A 17,228-nucleotide genomic window follows, 5' to 3' on the forward strand; every position below is an offset into this window, starting at 1 on the left:
CCCAGACTCCTGTTGATTTAACTCCAACTTTTGAACTTGTTTTTGTCTTCTTTGCTCCATTCTTAGAACTAAATCTAAGAGATCATGTTCAAAACTTGTAGCATTGACCCCAAAGGTTTTACATGCCTTAACCATTGTGATTTTTGTCCACTTTGATGTCTCGACTATAGTTTGTTTGTCTTTAACCTGTGGATTGGGGTTACCTTCATACCATCAATGGTAAAGCTTATCTTATTGCTATAGAGGGGAAATATGTATCTGAGCTGGAAAAAGCAACCCGTTCCCTTCTTGAGGTGTGTTGTTGCAATGACCTGTGGATTATTTCAAGGGTAATTCTTTCATCATCTGCATCTGATTGCCCCACTCCTGATATTTTCTCTACAGGTTCTGTTTGCATGTGATTATGAAAGTCTGATGGGGCTGATAGAGCACTGAATCTATTAGAAACTGAGTTGGGCTTTTTAACTTGAGAGATGATTTTAAGTTTAAAGAGTTTGACCTCATTTAAAACTTTAGTTTTTCCCCTCTTGCCATTTGGGCCTGTTTTGTAATAAATCTGATCAGCTTCTAGTCCCACTTGTAGTTGATTTGGCACTATCCCACTCCCAGTAACATTATTAGATTCTTTGACTTTTGCCCTTTTGTCCACTGGACAATCCAGGCTGTCCTTTTTTGAAGTAAAGTTGTCCTCTTTTGAATTAAAGCTTCTCCCTTTTGAATTAAAGTTGTCCCTTTGTACTTCATATGATACAGGGTTCGAGGTACCAACTTCTTCCTTTGACTTCCCTTTCTTGAGAAGAGTGGCTTTACCGGCGAGACTAACGACCGTGTGCAGATCCTCTAAGACCGTGAGATCGAAACCCCAATCTTCTTTGAGCAACTCTATGTATTTCGGGATCACCTTCATGTTCTTCTCCACACAGATTCAATCCCATAGCTTGTGTGTTCTGTGTTTCGTGTCTTCATCAACTCCAACATAGCCTCCGCACTTATCTCCGATAAATTTAAAGGTTTCTGAAGACCATGCATGTAGTGGAATTCCAAAAACCTTAATCCATATATGATTTGATTTCTTTGAGGTTAGCTTTGAGCCAGCCACTGGAGACCACCATTCAAGAGTTAGTTTTCGTCCCTTCCAGAACCAGTCACCAGCTTTTACCCTACATGCCTCCAGTATGGATGGAAGCTCAAAAAGAAATTGATTATGGTTAATGGGTGTGACTTTAAGTCCTGCAGTGACTTGCCACCTGCCCACAAAACATTTTTAGATGATATATGCATTTGGACTAGTGTTGAATGTTTCATTAAATTCTCCGACAAGACATCTCGAGAGGAAGTGCTCCCTTTCCATCAACCTTTTGTGACTGGCATGTCCTGCTCCAGAACTGATTATGTATAGCCAAGTAGGGATCCTTGCTGCTTCTATGAAAGATTTGGATGCTCACATGCTAAATGGAATCTTGGATCCACAAAAGGGCCCAGATATTTTTGAATCTTTCCTGCAATATCATCCCATCCCTTGTTGTATCTGTCTTCTGGAATGATGACTGCTGCCCTTTTGTCCCCTAGAAGAGTTTCTATTCTCACAAAGCATCCATAACTGTTGAAATTTTGTATTGCTCTATATGAATAAGCCTGTATTTTCCTTCCCTATCTTCTGCATTTGTTGCCTGACTGCAAAGAGGCCTGCTTTAGGGCTTCACATATCCATCTGAGATTACTTTCATCTATCCTGATGTTGCTCGTGAACCTTCTGCTATATTCAGTTAAAATGAACCAACTGTCCCCACTGCTCGTTAGTCTAAAGAACTTCCCACTCGATGTAAAAGAAATTCCCTGCTCCATAACTTACACAATGGTAGGATTACACAGTGGTAGGTTTACCATCAGAAAAGTGTATGCCGGAAAGAGAGAGAGAGAAGAGCACTTTCTAAAACTAGACAATTTTGGAAACTTGGTCAAGCCTGCTAAAATTACATAACCTTATCCTAATTCTAGTCATTGTTATTAAAGTTCTTTTGTGCATATTTAGAAAGGTAGAAATATGCTTATTGCAAAGTTTGAGATACAATGTTTTTTTGTTCATAACTATACTATAAGGATGTACTCTAAATTTGGGTTATAATCAAGGGATGATTTTAGCCCAAAACTCTGTGTGAATTCATATATTTTGCTACATTTTGAAATCAAAATACTACTATATTTTGAAATATGATAATATCTCGCCTTTTTCCCCCCCTACAACAATGGATGCTAATACTGCAATTTATGGAACTTTCTCTTAATACTCTCATGTTCGCTTTTCCTTGTCCAATTAGAATTTCACACAAAATAAAAACTAAGTCTTGAGAAATGATTTATGAAACTTTCTCTTAATACTCCCTTTGTCATTTATGTCAAGTCTTAGGTCTCGAAAAATAATATAAAAATAAATGATTAATTGTGAGAGTTAAATAGAGAAAACATAACCGTCATTTAAATGAAAATTAGTAAGCTTACATAAATATACTATATTAAGAAAATATTTATCATTTATAGCAATAACATTTTTTTCTTCACTTGAACACTTTTAATTATTACAGAGAACAATTTATAAAACACATATAACACAAGTTTTATTGATAAATAATACATTTATTACACATTTTAATACACTTATACAATGTGTCAATTTCTTACCAAACAAACATAATATATTTTAAAACAGTTATAATACATATATATTGCATACTTAATTCACTTTTAATACATAATAATGTAGATTTATCCTAGTATTGTTATGTATTGCTATTAATGATAATAAATACTAAAAAGTATCACTAAAATTAATAATTATTTATTAAAATATAGTTACTCAGTAATTTTTCCTTTCAAATAATAGATGAGTAAAAGTGAACGCAACCCGTAAAACCTAAGCCCATGATTAGGAAAAAGAAGTAGGCCCAAGAAAGGCAAAGGGTGTTAATGCCTCCCGATTTTGTCACTGTTTTTCTTGTCAATCCTTTAGTTCTGCAACTGAAACTTGTTCATTTCTCTAGCTTCCATTTTTCTCCCCTCCTCAATCTTTGGAGCTAACGAATTTCTTCAAGATTCAGCTAAATTCAAATACCCAATTCACCCAAAAACTTCCTCACACAAACCAAACAAACTTCTCTTTGCACACTTCAGTTCAATTCCTATGTCTGACCTGGATGACATTTTCTTAGATGCAGACGATTTCAAGTCATGTTTACCCTTAAAGAAAGTCCCATACGGCGACGTTTTCGAAGCTTCAAGGGCCGGAGATGTCGACCGTCTCAAATACCTTTTGGAGTCTGGTGTTAACGTAAATGCGAGGGACCAATGGGATTCAGTTGCCCTTTATTATGCTTGTCTTGCCGGTCATCTTGATGCTGCTCGAATGTTATTGGAGAGTGGTGCTATATGTTCTGAGCATACTTTTGATGGTGACCGTTGCCATTATGCTGCGCTTAATCTTAAGGTTAGAAAACTGTTGAAGGCCTTTGAAGCTCGGCCTCCTCCGCTTGGACCTTTGCAAGGTGCTTTAAGAGATACTTTCTTGGCTTGTTGGGCTAATAAGAAATTTTTCGAACAATCTGATGGTCAAGTGCCTATTTCGGGTATGTGTGTGCATATTGAGCTTGGAAAAATTTGTCTTTGATTATAACTGATATGCCTCAATACTGAATAATTTGGGATAATGTATTTTAGTTTTTTTTTTGTCTACCAGAAGTAGAAGAATGGATAGAGATATTATAGCTACTGGAGGAAGGGAAAATTGTCTAACTTTGAGATTGGAGTGTGGATTATTGGGATTTTATGTGAACTAACCATGGCATCTAGGTGAAGAACTTTAGCACCCTGTGTAGGACTTAGGACTCATTTGATTGGCATACATGCTATCCCGGGATTAGTTATCCCACCCTCAATGTGGGATAAAAATAACACTACAATCTTGGGATAACTAATCTTGGGATAAGTTATTCTGCAATTGTATGCCAACCAAACATGCGATAAACTCATTCTAAAATTAATCATGGGATAATTATCCCTATTCCTTGCGCCAAACGAGCCCTTAATTTCTAAACAATCCTATTCTCCAACTAAAAGCCATTCTAATATGGAAATTACCTGCCTGGTCCTAGGAGCAAGACTCTTTTGTTAGACTTATTAAGAAATTGAATCTTTCTTCTTAAGGAGTGCGTGGTAGTATTAAAAGCATTGGAGTTCTCAATGTGAATATAAAATATCCTGGCATTTAAAATTCTCTAAATTGCTTGAGTTGTCTTTGCACCAGCTTTTTCTTTCTTTTAGAAAAATATCCAGTTTAATACATGATAGAAGCAGACTTTGGCGCATAAGTTCATCAATGAGTTGGGATTATAGAAAAAAGGGAAAAAAGTTACAGCTGAAAGAGAGAGGTGGTGATTAAAAAGCGGGATGTCAAAATAATCATCTACAAATAGCACACAAAGCAAATATGTTCAGAAGGTATACAGTCTTTTTGAACCCTATAATCTAAAGGCAGTTCATTCTGCGAACCCATCAAAATAGCATGACATGTCGATAGTGTTCACTCTACATAGCTCCTTGACCTTCATAGCTTCTGTTATGCTTGTCTTTTGCCAAATAATGTGATGCTACAAGAATCCATATGGTTGGTATTGCTTATTTAATTCTCATTTGATACCGACCAAGCTGCAATTTACCCTTGTAATGTGAGCGTACTCAACTAGTCTTGAGCAGTAAAATGATGGAGAATGAACTGTCCCAATTTTTTCCTTCATCCACTTATAAGAAATTCTCAGTGTAGAAAGCTACTTATTACTCCCTCTGTCCTAATTTATGTTTCATAATTTCCCTTTTAGTATTTTTCCTGAAAAGAACGTCATACTTTATCATTTAGAAATAGTTTTAACTTAAACTTTCAGTTTTACTTGGAATGAGAGGATTTAAATCCACACAAATGTCTATGGCCTGTTTTATATCACAAGTTTCAAAAAAATTCTTTGTGAAGCCCCGTGCCCAGTCAAACACTATCACATAAAATTGGAATGGAGGTTGGAGGGAGTACTTTAAAAAAGGAAGTCTACTTACAATGCTGAGAAACCACAATTTACAGGAATTTGGCATCAAATTCGGGATCCTTTCTACTCAGGAATCTTAGTACATGAGAAGTACCTAGACTTCCAAAAGTAACTAGAATACAAAATTAAATACAGTCTTTTAGTATGACTCCTTGACTAGCTATTGCGCCATGAATAGTGTAACAAACTTAAATCTCCTCATTTGTTGATGGGATCTGTGCTTTAGTGTTCCACTTTATTACTGTTCCATTCCGGTGTTGAATCTTTAAACACAGAACCTGATCAGTCAGCCTTTTGTGAATGACTTCCGCTCTCACTATAGGCCTGCTGAAGCCTTTTGTGTTGTATGATTATATTGCTGGATAGACTGTACTTAATAAAACTTCCAGCTATAGTGAAGTCATGACTTTTTTTAATGGTGTTTTAATCTGATTCCATCATTATTGCTTACTGTTTTCTTACATGAGTCAGTAGTTTTTTTTCTTGGATTCACTAGATATTCTGTTTCTCGGATTCCTTTAGATTTGGAAACTGTGGTTGTACTAGTACTTTGGTTCTTTAGCTGTATGCATATATCACACTTTCTGATTCTTTGTCCAGATTGTCTTCATGCACTCAAAAATGACATGGTGGTCTGGGATAATTAATAGGTAATTCAGAAAATGGAGGATCCTGCCCCAGTGACTTTCCTCCGGATGTTGTATTCTACGTGCAAGGTCGGCCTATTGAAGCTCACAGAGTAATCTTGACTGCACGGTCGCCTTTCTTCGAACAGAAATTTCAGACTGAGTGGAAGGATAGAAAGGAAGTACGATTCTCTAAGGAAAAGCTGTCTTATCATGCTCTTTATAGCCTCATCCACTTCTTTTATTCCGACAGGCTTGATATAGCAGTAGATGACATGGAAGATCTTGTCAGAATTTGCAAAGTTAGCAAATGCTTGTCACTACAAAAAGTCCTTGAGAAAGAGTTGATTCATCAAAAATATGCTGAGTACAAAGCACTAAGGGACGTAGATAACTCCCAAAAACGGTTCATCTTGCAGGGAATCTCTCTCCCAGAAGAAGACCGTCTTCCAAATGCTTTGCATAAAATTCTTCAAATTGCTCTTGTGAATTCCAACAGCGAACAGAACTTGAATCATGATGTAGACGGTCTTATATGTCTTGTCAGTTCAATGCAGATTAGTGAGTTTGAAGATGATCTTGCAGATGTTTGTGTTAGAGTTGATAAGAAGATCTTTCGTTGCCATCAAGTGATCTTAGCATCAAGGTCTGAATATTTTAAAGCGAGGTTGTCACGCATGAAGGATTTTCTGGAAGGGAGAGATTGTTTACCTGATAATGCACTTCCATGCATTGAGGAACATGATTTGACTGTTGGAGCTTTTAAGAAAATGATAGAGTATATGTAAGTCATCTGTTTCTCATTTCTTTTTTGTTTTTTGTTGAAAAGCTGCTTTTTACTTCCCCCCTTCCCATATAAAATAAATTAATTAATAAAAGGGAAAAGGGTTAAAAATGCCCTTAACGTATCTCAAATGGTTCAAAAATGCCCTCCTTCCATCTTTTGGTTTAAAAATGCCCTCAACGTTTTCTTAAGGTTTAAAATTGCCCTTTATTAACAGCCCACTAACATAATAAATGATGACTCATTTAATTAGCCAAGTGACTTTATCTTATTGGTCCACCTAATTTTTAAAATCCAGCCCAACTACCCGACCCATCTGTGCTACAAAACTTAAACCCACCCAAAAACCCATTTTCATATTAACCTATTTTATCTTTGAGCTCCATTTTAGGACCACTCTCAACCTCTTTTGTAGCATCCGACGATGGCGATTGAGGGTTGCAAATCACAACACCTCTAGTTATGTTCTTCAGATAATACTTTTTGTTTCTTCAATTTTTTACACAGTTGATTCCATTACTCTGCAACTTAGGTAATGTTTTGCTTTTTTAGGAGTTTGATTAGGAGTTTGTAAAGGTGGGTTTACAGCAGAATCTTGATATTGATCAATTTCAGCTTTATGTTGGAATTATGAGATGTTTTTGCTTGAGAATTGTTGAAATTCAGGTCAATTATTGACTTTTGATGAGCTTTTCTGCTCTGGATCGATTTGCTCCTAAGCTTTCAAGGCATTTTCTGAAGATATATAGGAGGATTCTATTAAAGATGTCTGTAAATTGCAAATTGTTGGGCACGAATTAGAGCTTCTCTTCAAGTTTTAGGCTGAAGAAGGCCAGAGAGTCTTTGCTAGGACTAAATTGTGGGTGGAGATGGCAAATGAAGCTTTTGGTTTTAAGGCTCATTTTCTTGGGAATTGGATTTTTTGGTTGGCATTAGCTTGAATGGTGGTGCTTATAGTTGGAAGCAGGAGGCTTCAGAACCAAAGGAAGATAAATCTTATTTTCTTCTTGAAAGTTTCAATGTCAGCAAGTAACAAATTCAAGATTTAGCTAACCTTATTCTTTATAGTTCTTCCTTCCTTTTCTTCTTGAAATTAACTGAGAAATGGAAAAAGAAGACGAATTGAAGGAGGTAGGAAGAAAGAAGAGAGTTAGAACTTAGAACAAACGGGAACAAAAGATCCAAAATTAATCGGTCATATCGGGTCAGATTTGAAATGGATTTCTAGACTAAGTGGGTCATATATTTTGAAATAGATAAAGAAAATCCATGTCACAATTGCCATGTCATTGTGCTGTTAATAAAGGGCAATTTTAAACCTTAAAAAACGTTGAGGGCATTTTTAAACCAAAAGGTGGAAGGAGGGCATTTTTGAACCATTTGAGATACGTTAAGGGCATTTTTAACCCTTTTCCCTTAATAAAATGGAGTTACTCTGCTGTATTTCAGTATGTGTCTGTTGCATTATCAACAACATTTATGTGATTTTACCTTTAATTGATAACCAGTATGACTCAGTTAGCCCTCCTTAACAAACTCGCTTGGTGTGACTCAAATGACATGTGACTTGGCTTTCAGCTGTGCTTATTTCAGTTGTTTCATCTTCTAACCTCTTGCTAACAAGATCATATTTTGTTAAACAGGTATACTGATGGGTTGAAGGACATTGACCCTGATCAAGTATGTTGTTTGAATTTCTAGTTATAGAATAGTTGCCATAATTAGCCGTCTCTTTCTCCTCTGCATTGATTGCTCGGATAGTTTAATTTATGATGCATGTAATCTCTTTTACCAGGCTGAAGAAATGTTTGATGCTGCTTCAAGGTACCTGTTGTTTCCCCTTAAACGTGTCGTAGCAGATGCACTGCTGCCACATTTGGAAATGGTTTCTCCTGCTGAGTTGTGCCATTGGCTGGTATTGTCGGACATGTATGTGATATCTGTCTTCTTTAGTCATATTCCTTCTTTATATACCAATATGCCTAAATTGTATTCACATTCCTTTGCAAGTGTATACCAACATCTAGGAAATTTTTTGATCTCTTTGGTTATGGATTATCACCATCTTCTAATCAGTCTGTTTGGATGTTTAAACTTAAAGCTAAAATTCCTGTGTGTAAGTTTGATTTTGTGTGAATAGTCCTGTCATTGATCATCTCTTACTATCTATCTAGAAGAGCAAGAGTTAAAGTGTAATATGCATTAAGACCTATGAACAACATTATTGTAACTGCTCCCAAACTTGTAAGAGTTGGTTTATGGCAAAAAAGGGCATAATACATAGATAGACACCTTAACTTTGCCTTGACTGACTACTAAACAGTCCAACTTTGAGGATGCACGTCTAGACACCTCAACTTGTCTCTCTCCGGTGGTTAGTTGAACACTCCAACTTACAAAATAATTATGTAGACACCTCCAAATGTGCCACGTCAGCGTCAGGTGTCCACGAGACACCGTTTGGACGAGTTGAGGTGTCTAGATGTGCATTTTCAAAGTTGGACTGTTTAGTTGCCCGTTGAAGCCAACTTTAAGTGTCTATTTATGTATTATGCCCAAAAAAAAAGATACTTCACTACTCATGAATCAGAAACAATTTTGATTCCGATTCTCTAACTTCCTTATCAAGAAAAAATGAAAAGTTAAAAACTCACGACATCATTAGCTTCTTTATTACAATGTATGACTCAAGAGCACATGCATGAGCTAGCGATCGAGGTGTTAGAAGGCTTGTGTTCTGAGCACTAGCATGTTTGTTCCTGCTTAATGTATCAGACTCTAGATGCTTATTTCCAGTGTTCTTTTGAAAGTTCTTTTCTAATAAGGAGATATGGAGATGATGTTGATTCAGCAGGAAATGCACCAAACACATTTAGGAAGCTTTCATCTGATGGTGACATGTCATATGATCAATTTGATCCATGCCTATCATGGACTTGGTTAACAAAAGGAAATTTATCCAGTGCATTTGATGTGGCATCTTGGACAAGGCTTAGTATTAATGTCTGTCATACAAAGAGGAAGTAGCTAAGGTGTTGCTTCTCCAGTCAATGGAGATGTTTTTACTAAATGAACTATACGAAAGCTAAAAGAGAATGCTCCACAAATCAACGACCGTGTCTGGGTTATTTCCATTGTATTTTTGCTTAATAAAGCTAAGTTCTTTGGTTTATACTTTTAGGTATGGTGTTGTAAAGATTCGGGAGTATTGTCTAGACGCAATGGCATGTAACTTTGAGACATTTGCGGATACCCAAGAGTTTAGGGCAATGCTTTTGACCCTACCACCACCATCTGGCGATTCTGCACTTCGTACAACTGCCCCAAGTGCTCCAGGAGCTGAGATGAGCAGCACAGCTGAAGGAAACGTTTTGGACGATCTGCGAGAGAAATGGCTCGAAGCTGAAGCTGCCGAACTCGATGAGAGAGATGAGAGTGCATTACTTTTTGACAAGCGCCTTGAGATGCTCATGCAAATTGCAGAACAAGAAAGAACTAATGGGCTTGAATGTAATGCAAGTAGTGAACAAGAACTTATATGAGTTTTATTTCTTTTATTTTTTGAATCTTATAAATGTACTGTTTTGTTCATGTAGCAAAGTTAATCCCCAAGAGGAAAATAAAAATGATCTTATATGTGAAGTTCTTGTTACACTTTTGGCAATTGGAACAGTTTTTTTTTTCTTTTTCTTCGCATTCTTTTAACTAACTGGCTTGGTCTTTTGATTGTATCCATCATTTATAAAAGAACAATGTAAATATAACTGCTTCAAGAAATGACGAGGTAAAGTATCATGCAAGTTTTCATTCAAATCTCATATCAGTCTCATGAAGAAAACAAGATAGCTGTCTATTTGAAACCCCTGGTAATCTGCAAGTCCAGAGAGCCTAAACATTCTTTAAAAATATACAAGTTACTTTTTTCTTGCCTTGTACCACCCTAACCACTTTGTGGTGATAAAGAAACGCAACTAATGAATTTATAGGTACTTAACATATTAACCAACTATATGAGATTTGTCCTCTTGAAAACAAGAGTTGAGGATCAAATCGGAAGAAGCATTCCCACCAATCCATCAGTGACAATACGAACAATATTATCTATGCTTATTTTCATGAATATCTCTCTATCTGTCTTGTTGCTGCTCCTTTTCTGTGACTCAGGAAGCAGCATTCTCACCATCACTGGGTGCAGCCGGAGATTCATCAGAAGCAGCAGTGTCTTCTTCAGGGATGGTCTCTGGAGTATCAGCTTTATGTTGCAAGCTCCAATACATGATGCTTGCTGTGAGAGTAAGAATCATCTTCTGGTTTACCTGTTTGGCAAAGTCAGTTTAGGACTCGAGGAGAAGAATTGATTCTTCGGAAGCTAAGATTTCATAAATAAGAAATTGCCAGGATGCAGACATCAAGAAGTTTTATGGTCAATGGTCATGAACAAGGAAATTGCTACTAGCTATGAAGCAAAGAGACATTTTGGTGCTATTACATGAAGCAGAACACTAATGGTACAGCTAAATTGGTTTTCATGGTGTTCATTGGAAGTTTTTTTCTGAATGAATCTGGGCTGTAGCATGCAATATAACTTTTGATCTGCGTGATATGGCATGTCTAAATATATAACGATCTACTATGGTGTACAAAATGCGGGCACAAAAAAGCAGTTTGTTATCTGATATGTTACCTCTATTATATCCTCTGGCAATAAGAAGATGGAGCATCCAAGTTTCCGTGCAACACTGATTGTGTAAGTTGCATTAAGCTTCTTATCCTCGTCTGCAGTTGCATTCATAATCATCAGTATATTTCATCAAACCCAAAGAAACAAGTCATCGTTCAGATTATTTAATCAGTCACAAAGAGAAGAAAATCTTTTCTCAGATGGTCAAACAATTAATTGTTATTATCTCAGAAAGTCGGCTTTCTTCTTAATTCCAAGTTTCTTCAACAAAGAAAATGACTTTCTGAGATAATAACTATTAATTGAGTGGAAAGATGAGTATATGACTATTCAACTCACTGAATCTTCTCTATTTGCATATAAATGAATCCTCATGTTATAAGTGTGTACCTGTTTCCCCCTTGGTTACAACGCTCCAATTCACGACCCTTGGCTCGACTGCACTAAGAAGTTCTAAGAAGAACATCCCATTTGATAGACTTTTGTCCTAACAGAACAAAACAACGAAACTCAGATACCGTGAAACAGAAACTGATATATTGGTCTTGAAGCTTCTTTTTTTTTATCACCTTGAAGCTATCTATTTGAGATTTTCTGCCTGCACTCTTCACTTTTTTGTTTGCCCAATTTAGGATGTCAGCATCTGTTATTTCCTTCCCTTGGGCATGAAACCTCAAGTTTTTCAACAGTTGCAGCATTGTGAACCTCATTAGCTGCCACAAAAAGGCTGAGAAAAGAAAACAAATATTTTACATCTCTAACAATAGAACAATTAATAACACCTAAATCATATCTAAAGTCACATCGCCAAATGTTTGCGATATCCATCATATTCACTATAAAGAATTGACTTTGCACATTAACAACATAAATCTCTTTATAATTTTTGGCATGAAAATGAAGAATAATGCCAAAATGGAGGTTCAAAAGAGAGTATCACTACCTAATATGAGCTTCTTGTTTCCTTGTACAATATCATTTCCAGCTACATTCACAAGGGAGAAATTTAGTTCTTTTCCAATCCGTATGACTTGGTTGCAATTCTCAACTTTTCTAAAAGGCATCTTAATTGGGGGTTTTGTTGCTTGCTTCCAGTTGACTGATCCTGGTGCAATTTTATCGAGTACCTCGAGGAGCACCCACCTGTATGTTAAGAGGATTATCATCAACTCACATTTATAATGTCTAAATAATGTCGAACAAAGAAGCAATGTACCCACCCAGTCCGGACACTGTCAAATAGATTATTTATGTAGGTATCAGTTCCAAGGCTGTTAATCCACAACCGGAAGCATCTTTCTTCTCGAGATGTTTGAGCATCATCCTCCATCATCTCAGCAAAAGATATTTTCTTGGTGTCCACTGACAATCCATTCCTAGACCATGAAAAAAGAAACTCTTTAATAGACGGAAAAGTACATCATTGTGAACTCCACATATCGTAAGCATCAACTTTTAATAGATTATCTTACTATTCATTCAAAATCATTACTTGAATAGTAGACGAGGGTTCATACAATCAATTAGTTAATCTTTTACCAAATGATATCAAATCAGTTACAAGTAGAAACATCGACTGCTGAACAGAAGCAGCAGCTTATACGTTAGTTATTAGCATTCTTGTCACGATATCTCTCAATCAAAGGCAAAGATTATTGAAGAATGCTGATCTTAAACAAAACTAAGCTAAGCTTGAGAGTTGGCTTAATTCAGCTCACCTTTCAGCTTGAGGTTTTTTGGTCTATAATATTTGAAACCGGATTATAACTTAATGAACAAAAAAATGGAAGTAGATAATTGGTCTATGGAAATGAACTTGTTAATCTGACCTGTGTTGGAATATTTGTGCAACAAATGCAAGATTTAAGTTTGGGGATCCCTCAACAATATCCTGTGGGGTAACATATCTTTTGCAATCGAGTTTCTCTGCTTGCTCAATAATCAAATTTGCTCTTTCAGTTGGATCTTTCGTATCTAGTGTGTTGGTTGTACCATGTTCAGGTGCAAGAGCATTGAGTAAATGAGCATAGGCCTCTCCGTCCTGCAGCGAACAGAGAACAAACATCAGAAATAGAGTTTGAGAATCCTACTTTCACAGATGAACTAAGGTGCAGACTAATTAGATTTTCCTGCTTTGTGTATGCCTAGTTTTCTAGACCTCAGTCTGAAAGAAGACAAGAAAATTCTGAGTTTCATATGTTATGTCAAATTTAAGTTGATAATCCATAACAAGACAGAAAAGCTAACCGTTTAACGAAGAGAGAATATAATGACATTATTTGATGGTGACATGCTCTCTTTTGCTAATTTTAGCAAAATGCTTGTGTTGTATTGCCAACTCTAAATCTTAAATAACTTAATAGGAACGCGTCACAGATTTAACAGCTATACATGGATGGTTTACATTGGGGACTAGCCAATGTGCAAATGAAGCAGAAAATTATCTTGTTCCATATTTCTCAATGAAGCAACATATCGATTGTGCAGTGCCGGTTGGGACAAATATGAGAAAGAGAGACTGTAACGAATAACGATCCATATTGAATGATTTAAACAGATAACAGAACTCAGGGTTATATTTTTAGCAAAATACTCACAGATACATCCAACTGTGCTAGTGTAAACTTCATTTCTAGGAAACAATAGATGTCCTTCGAAATATAGTGCTACCAATTTCTAGAAAGGTAGTTTGATATTGAATTTGTAAAACTATCTTACCTTTAAATCAGACGAAAAATTATTGACCTGCTTCTTATAGCCTGCCTTCTTTAGATGGAAGTTCATCCATTTCAATAAAACCTTTTCTGGAGCTAAACCTAAGAGCTCTTCCACATCCTGCAAATTTTACTACTATTATTTTACCTACAAGGTGCATTAGAACTTCTACAAGCATTACTCCGCGTTAGAACCAAAAACAGGAGAAACCAATCAACTATTAGCAAACCTTGCTGTCCTCCACCAGTTCCACAAGTTGCGGTGTTTTCTTCAAATTGAGATCAGCTAATAGTTGTATCTGTTTTTTTTTTTCAAAACAAGAACATCAGATATGATACAAGTAACATTTCCAGCTGCACGAAGAACATATGGAACAGGTATAGTAGTAGAAAAATACCTTGATAATTTGAGAAATCAGCCCGACAACCAGATGAGGCTAAGGGAACAAAAAACATAAGAAACATCAGCAGCTATAATACTGATGATTAAGTAATTCATATGTAGGAGATTTTACATACTCGTGCTTCAACTAAATCCTGTGTGCCAATATTGACGACTGTGCAACCGATTGCTTTTGCAGAATTGAGGCAAAGAGTGTGATTCTCATTTGTCTCCCATGGATTAAGAACCTTTTTCGTATTGATTGCACGCTCATCTATAGTACCAGGGACGGCAACATTGATAAGCTTACTGCATTACATGGTTTAGTTAATGAATCAATAAACATGCAAGTGATCAAATGATTAATTGAAACAAGAATCTCCCCGATATAATCATCATATTTATCCTAATTACTCCCTCTAATTCAATTTATTTGTCTTACTTTTATTTTTAGTCCGTTTTAAAAAAGAATGTCTCTTTCCTTTATTGGAAAGTCTTTGCTTTCTAACTTTCCACGTGACATTTTTAAAAAACACAAGATTAAACGGCATTTTTGGTACATTCTACATAGTTTTAGTTTAAGATGAAAAGATTCAAAAGTTTCTCTTTATTTCTTAAACTCTGTGTCAAGTCAAACTAAGACACTTAAATTGGGACGGAGGGAGTAACACTTACCACAGAACAACGCCACCTTTTACGAGTTCAAAGAGTGCATTACCAGATGGATCTATAGGAAGAAAATCCTTCAAAAACTTGTCCTCTCTGAGAAAGCTATTGATGTGTGCAACATATGATGCCTTTTCAGATTCACTAATATTGTGACGAATTGTGGTTGTTCTGGCCTTGAGGAAAGAGGACGACGTTTTTAATTTTGTATTACCCAATTTAGCAGTTGCTCGTCCTTGTAGATCTAGATATAACTAGCCAGCCAAAAACAAACCACACTTTAGTTGACACAGGGAACTTATGACACGACAACAACAACAACAACAAACCCTGTATAGTCCCACAAGTGGAGTCTGGGGATGGTAGAGTTTACGCAAACCTTACCCCTACCTTGGCAAGTAGAGAGACTGTTCCCGATAGACAAAACTTATGAGACACACATAAGAAATAAAGATAAAAAAATATCAGGATAACCAAGTAAAGGTCTGAGAGAATTTCAGCTTAAGGCAGGTTGATAAGCTCATTGATTTCACTCATCACAGCAATAACGATATGACGAAGATGAAAGCCAAACATGTCAAGAGTAAATTAGACAACCACAAACTTTATGACATTTGGAATTTATGTATAAAAGCCAGAGTTGTAGTTCATTTCTTTTGAATCCCAAACGTACATACTGGTCCATAAAACTAAGATAACAGAGAAATAAACAAAAACACGACGAAAATGTGTGGCACTCACCCGAAGAAAGGATTCAAAATCAATCTCTTCAGTCGCATCAGTAGCTGACTCGCTTAATATGCGGCTAATGTCATCTGCACTGAGAATATCCTTCAAGGCCTTAAGTTTGCACATAACAGGTGGTAGATTGCCCAGTGTGGCCTTTCCAGATTCATTCGACGCAGAAACAAACTGTAACCAAATTTCAGCTTAACAACAACAAGAAATTCCAGGACAACAAAAAAAGAATTAACAAACTCAATTAACAACAAGTTTGGATGGTTGTTGTTACACATTGTATTGTCTCGTATCGTAGTGTTACTTTAAATACAATGTTCGCTTTCTTTGTTACTTAAAGTATTTATTGTATTGTATCGTTAAATCCACTGTTATGTAACCACAGTTTGGTGTGATACCATTGTTACCATTTTCTAATCCTATTGCGCCCTTTCTATTTTGACTGTAGTGTCCCGACCAGCTTGCGCACACCTTGACTAATTTCACCCGATACTTGATACCTTTCACCAACAACAAATACAGAAATTCATTGTTATGTAACCACAAGTTTGGTGTGATAGCATTGTTACCACTTTCTAATCCTATTTCATTCTCTCTCTTTTTTTATAACTTTTTATAACTGTGGTGTCCCGACCAGCTTGCGCATACTTCGACTAATTCCAATAGATACAACAATCCTATTTCACCCTCTCTTTTTTTTATAACTGTGGTGTCCCAACCAGCTTGCGCATACCTCGACTAGTTCCAATAGATACAGAAATCCCATTTCACTCTTTATCCACCTTCTTTTTATAACAAATCCACCCGGCCGGCCCATACCTTATTTTTTCTTTATAATTGTAAGATTATTCGATCATATTGCTAGTATGTGACATTACAAAACGATACAATCAATTCAATAATGTCAGTGTTCATCAAAACAATACAATATAATATGAAACGATACATTATGAAGAGAATATTAGACATACATTGGCATGAAGGCCACGGAGCTCGACTTGTGTGAATTGGCTATGAAGCCATTGATCAGAAACGACAACGCCAACAAAACCAGACATTCTCCTTAAAATTGCAAATCAATTCACAAAATCAATGCCAGATTGTATTTTTAATTAGTTGAGATTGAAGAAGCATAGAAATTTGCAGAGAATAAATGTAATTAGAGGTGCACTTTATGTAGTGTGATGATCACATGATACATGATCATTATTTAGTTAGAAGATTTGTGGGCATTGATAAATAAAGTAAATGTTTAGGGAAAGAAAATGGACAAATCTTGGTTCCCAGTAGGCATTTCCTGTTTTACCAGGAAAATGGAAGGAGAAAAATTCGTTTTACCTATCGGACCCGCGAAATATTAGGGGACTATAGACTATACAAATACAAAAAAAAAAAGGCTTTTTTCTTTGAGTAAATTTTAGGTTTAGCAAATATAAAAATCATATTTGTATGCTATAGCTATAGTTTGTATAATTGCGCTCCATAACAAATATTAATCTATATATTTCAGTATACATATACATAAAAAAATATGTATTTGGGTCTATTTG

The 17,228-nt window shown here is 36.0% G+C and overlaps 2 protein-coding genes across 2 annotated transcripts; one reads left to right on the forward strand and one right to left on the reverse strand.

The window, feature by feature from the left end:
• Positions 1-2,951: 2,951 nt before the first annotated feature.
• Positions 2,952-10,149, forward strand: LOC102586318 (BTB/POZ domain-containing protein At2g04740). The gene is made up of 5 exons (XM_006357927.2): positions 2,952-3,620; positions 5,738-6,497; positions 8,141-8,177; positions 8,293-8,426; positions 9,679-10,149. The coding sequence occupies exons 1-5, from the start codon at positions 3,179-3,181 to the stop codon at positions 10,037-10,039; spliced, it is 1,734 nt and encodes a 577-aa protein (XP_006357989.1). The 5' UTR covers positions 2,952-3,178; the 3' UTR covers positions 10,040-10,149.
• Positions 10,150-11,554: 1,405 nt separating this feature from the next.
• Positions 11,555-16,736, reverse strand: LOC102590238 (fimbrin-5). The gene is made up of 12 exons (XM_015313688.1): positions 16,650-16,736; positions 15,682-15,852; positions 14,950-15,194; positions 14,412-14,583; positions 14,291-14,329; positions 14,123-14,191; positions 13,897-14,013; positions 13,008-13,219; positions 12,399-12,554; positions 12,122-12,321; positions 11,748-11,905; positions 11,555-11,665 (listed from the first exon to the last, which is right to left on the reverse strand). Exons 1-12 carry the CDS (start codon positions 16,734-16,736, stop codon positions 11,555-11,557), a joined length of 1,737 nt encoding a protein of 578 aa, XP_015169174.1.
• Between the last annotated feature and the right edge of the window lie 492 nt (positions 16,737-17,228).

Source organism: Solanum tuberosum, unplaced genomic scaffold, assembly GCF_000226075.1.
Source record: "Solanum tuberosum cultivar DM 1-3 516 R44 unplaced genomic scaffold, SolTub_3.0 scf00262, whole genome shotgun sequence".
Lineage (NCBI taxonomy): Eukaryota > Viridiplantae > Streptophyta > Magnoliopsida > Solanales > Solanaceae > Solanum > Solanum tuberosum.

Excerpts from the sequence above, each read along its gene's own strand:
- LOC102590238 (XM_015313688.1), bottom strand. The coding sequence starts at position 16,736 with ATGTCTGGTTTTGTTGGCGTTGTCGTTTCTGATCAATGGCTTCATAGC. Across the intron at positions 15,195-15,681 it reads ATTTTGAATCCTTTCTTCGG|TTATATCTAGATCTACAAGG; the intron begins GTGAGTGCCACA and ends TTGGCTGGCTAG. Across the intron at positions 14,330-14,411 it reads AGGATTTAGTTGAAGCACGA|CCTCATCTGGTTGTCGGGCT; the intron begins GTATGTAAAATC and ends TTGTTCCCTTAG.
- LOC102586318 (XM_006357927.2), top strand. The coding sequence starts at position 3,179 with ATGTCTGACCTGGATGACATTTTCTTAGATGCAGACGATTTCAAGTCA. Across the intron at positions 6,498-8,140 it reads AAGAAAATGATAGAGTATAT|GTATACTGATGGGTTGAAGG; the intron begins GTAAGTCATCTG and ends TTTGTTAAACAG. Across the intron at positions 8,178-8,292 it reads AGGACATTGACCCTGATCAA|GCTGAAGAAATGTTTGATGC; the intron begins GTATGTTGTTTG and ends CTCTTTTACCAG.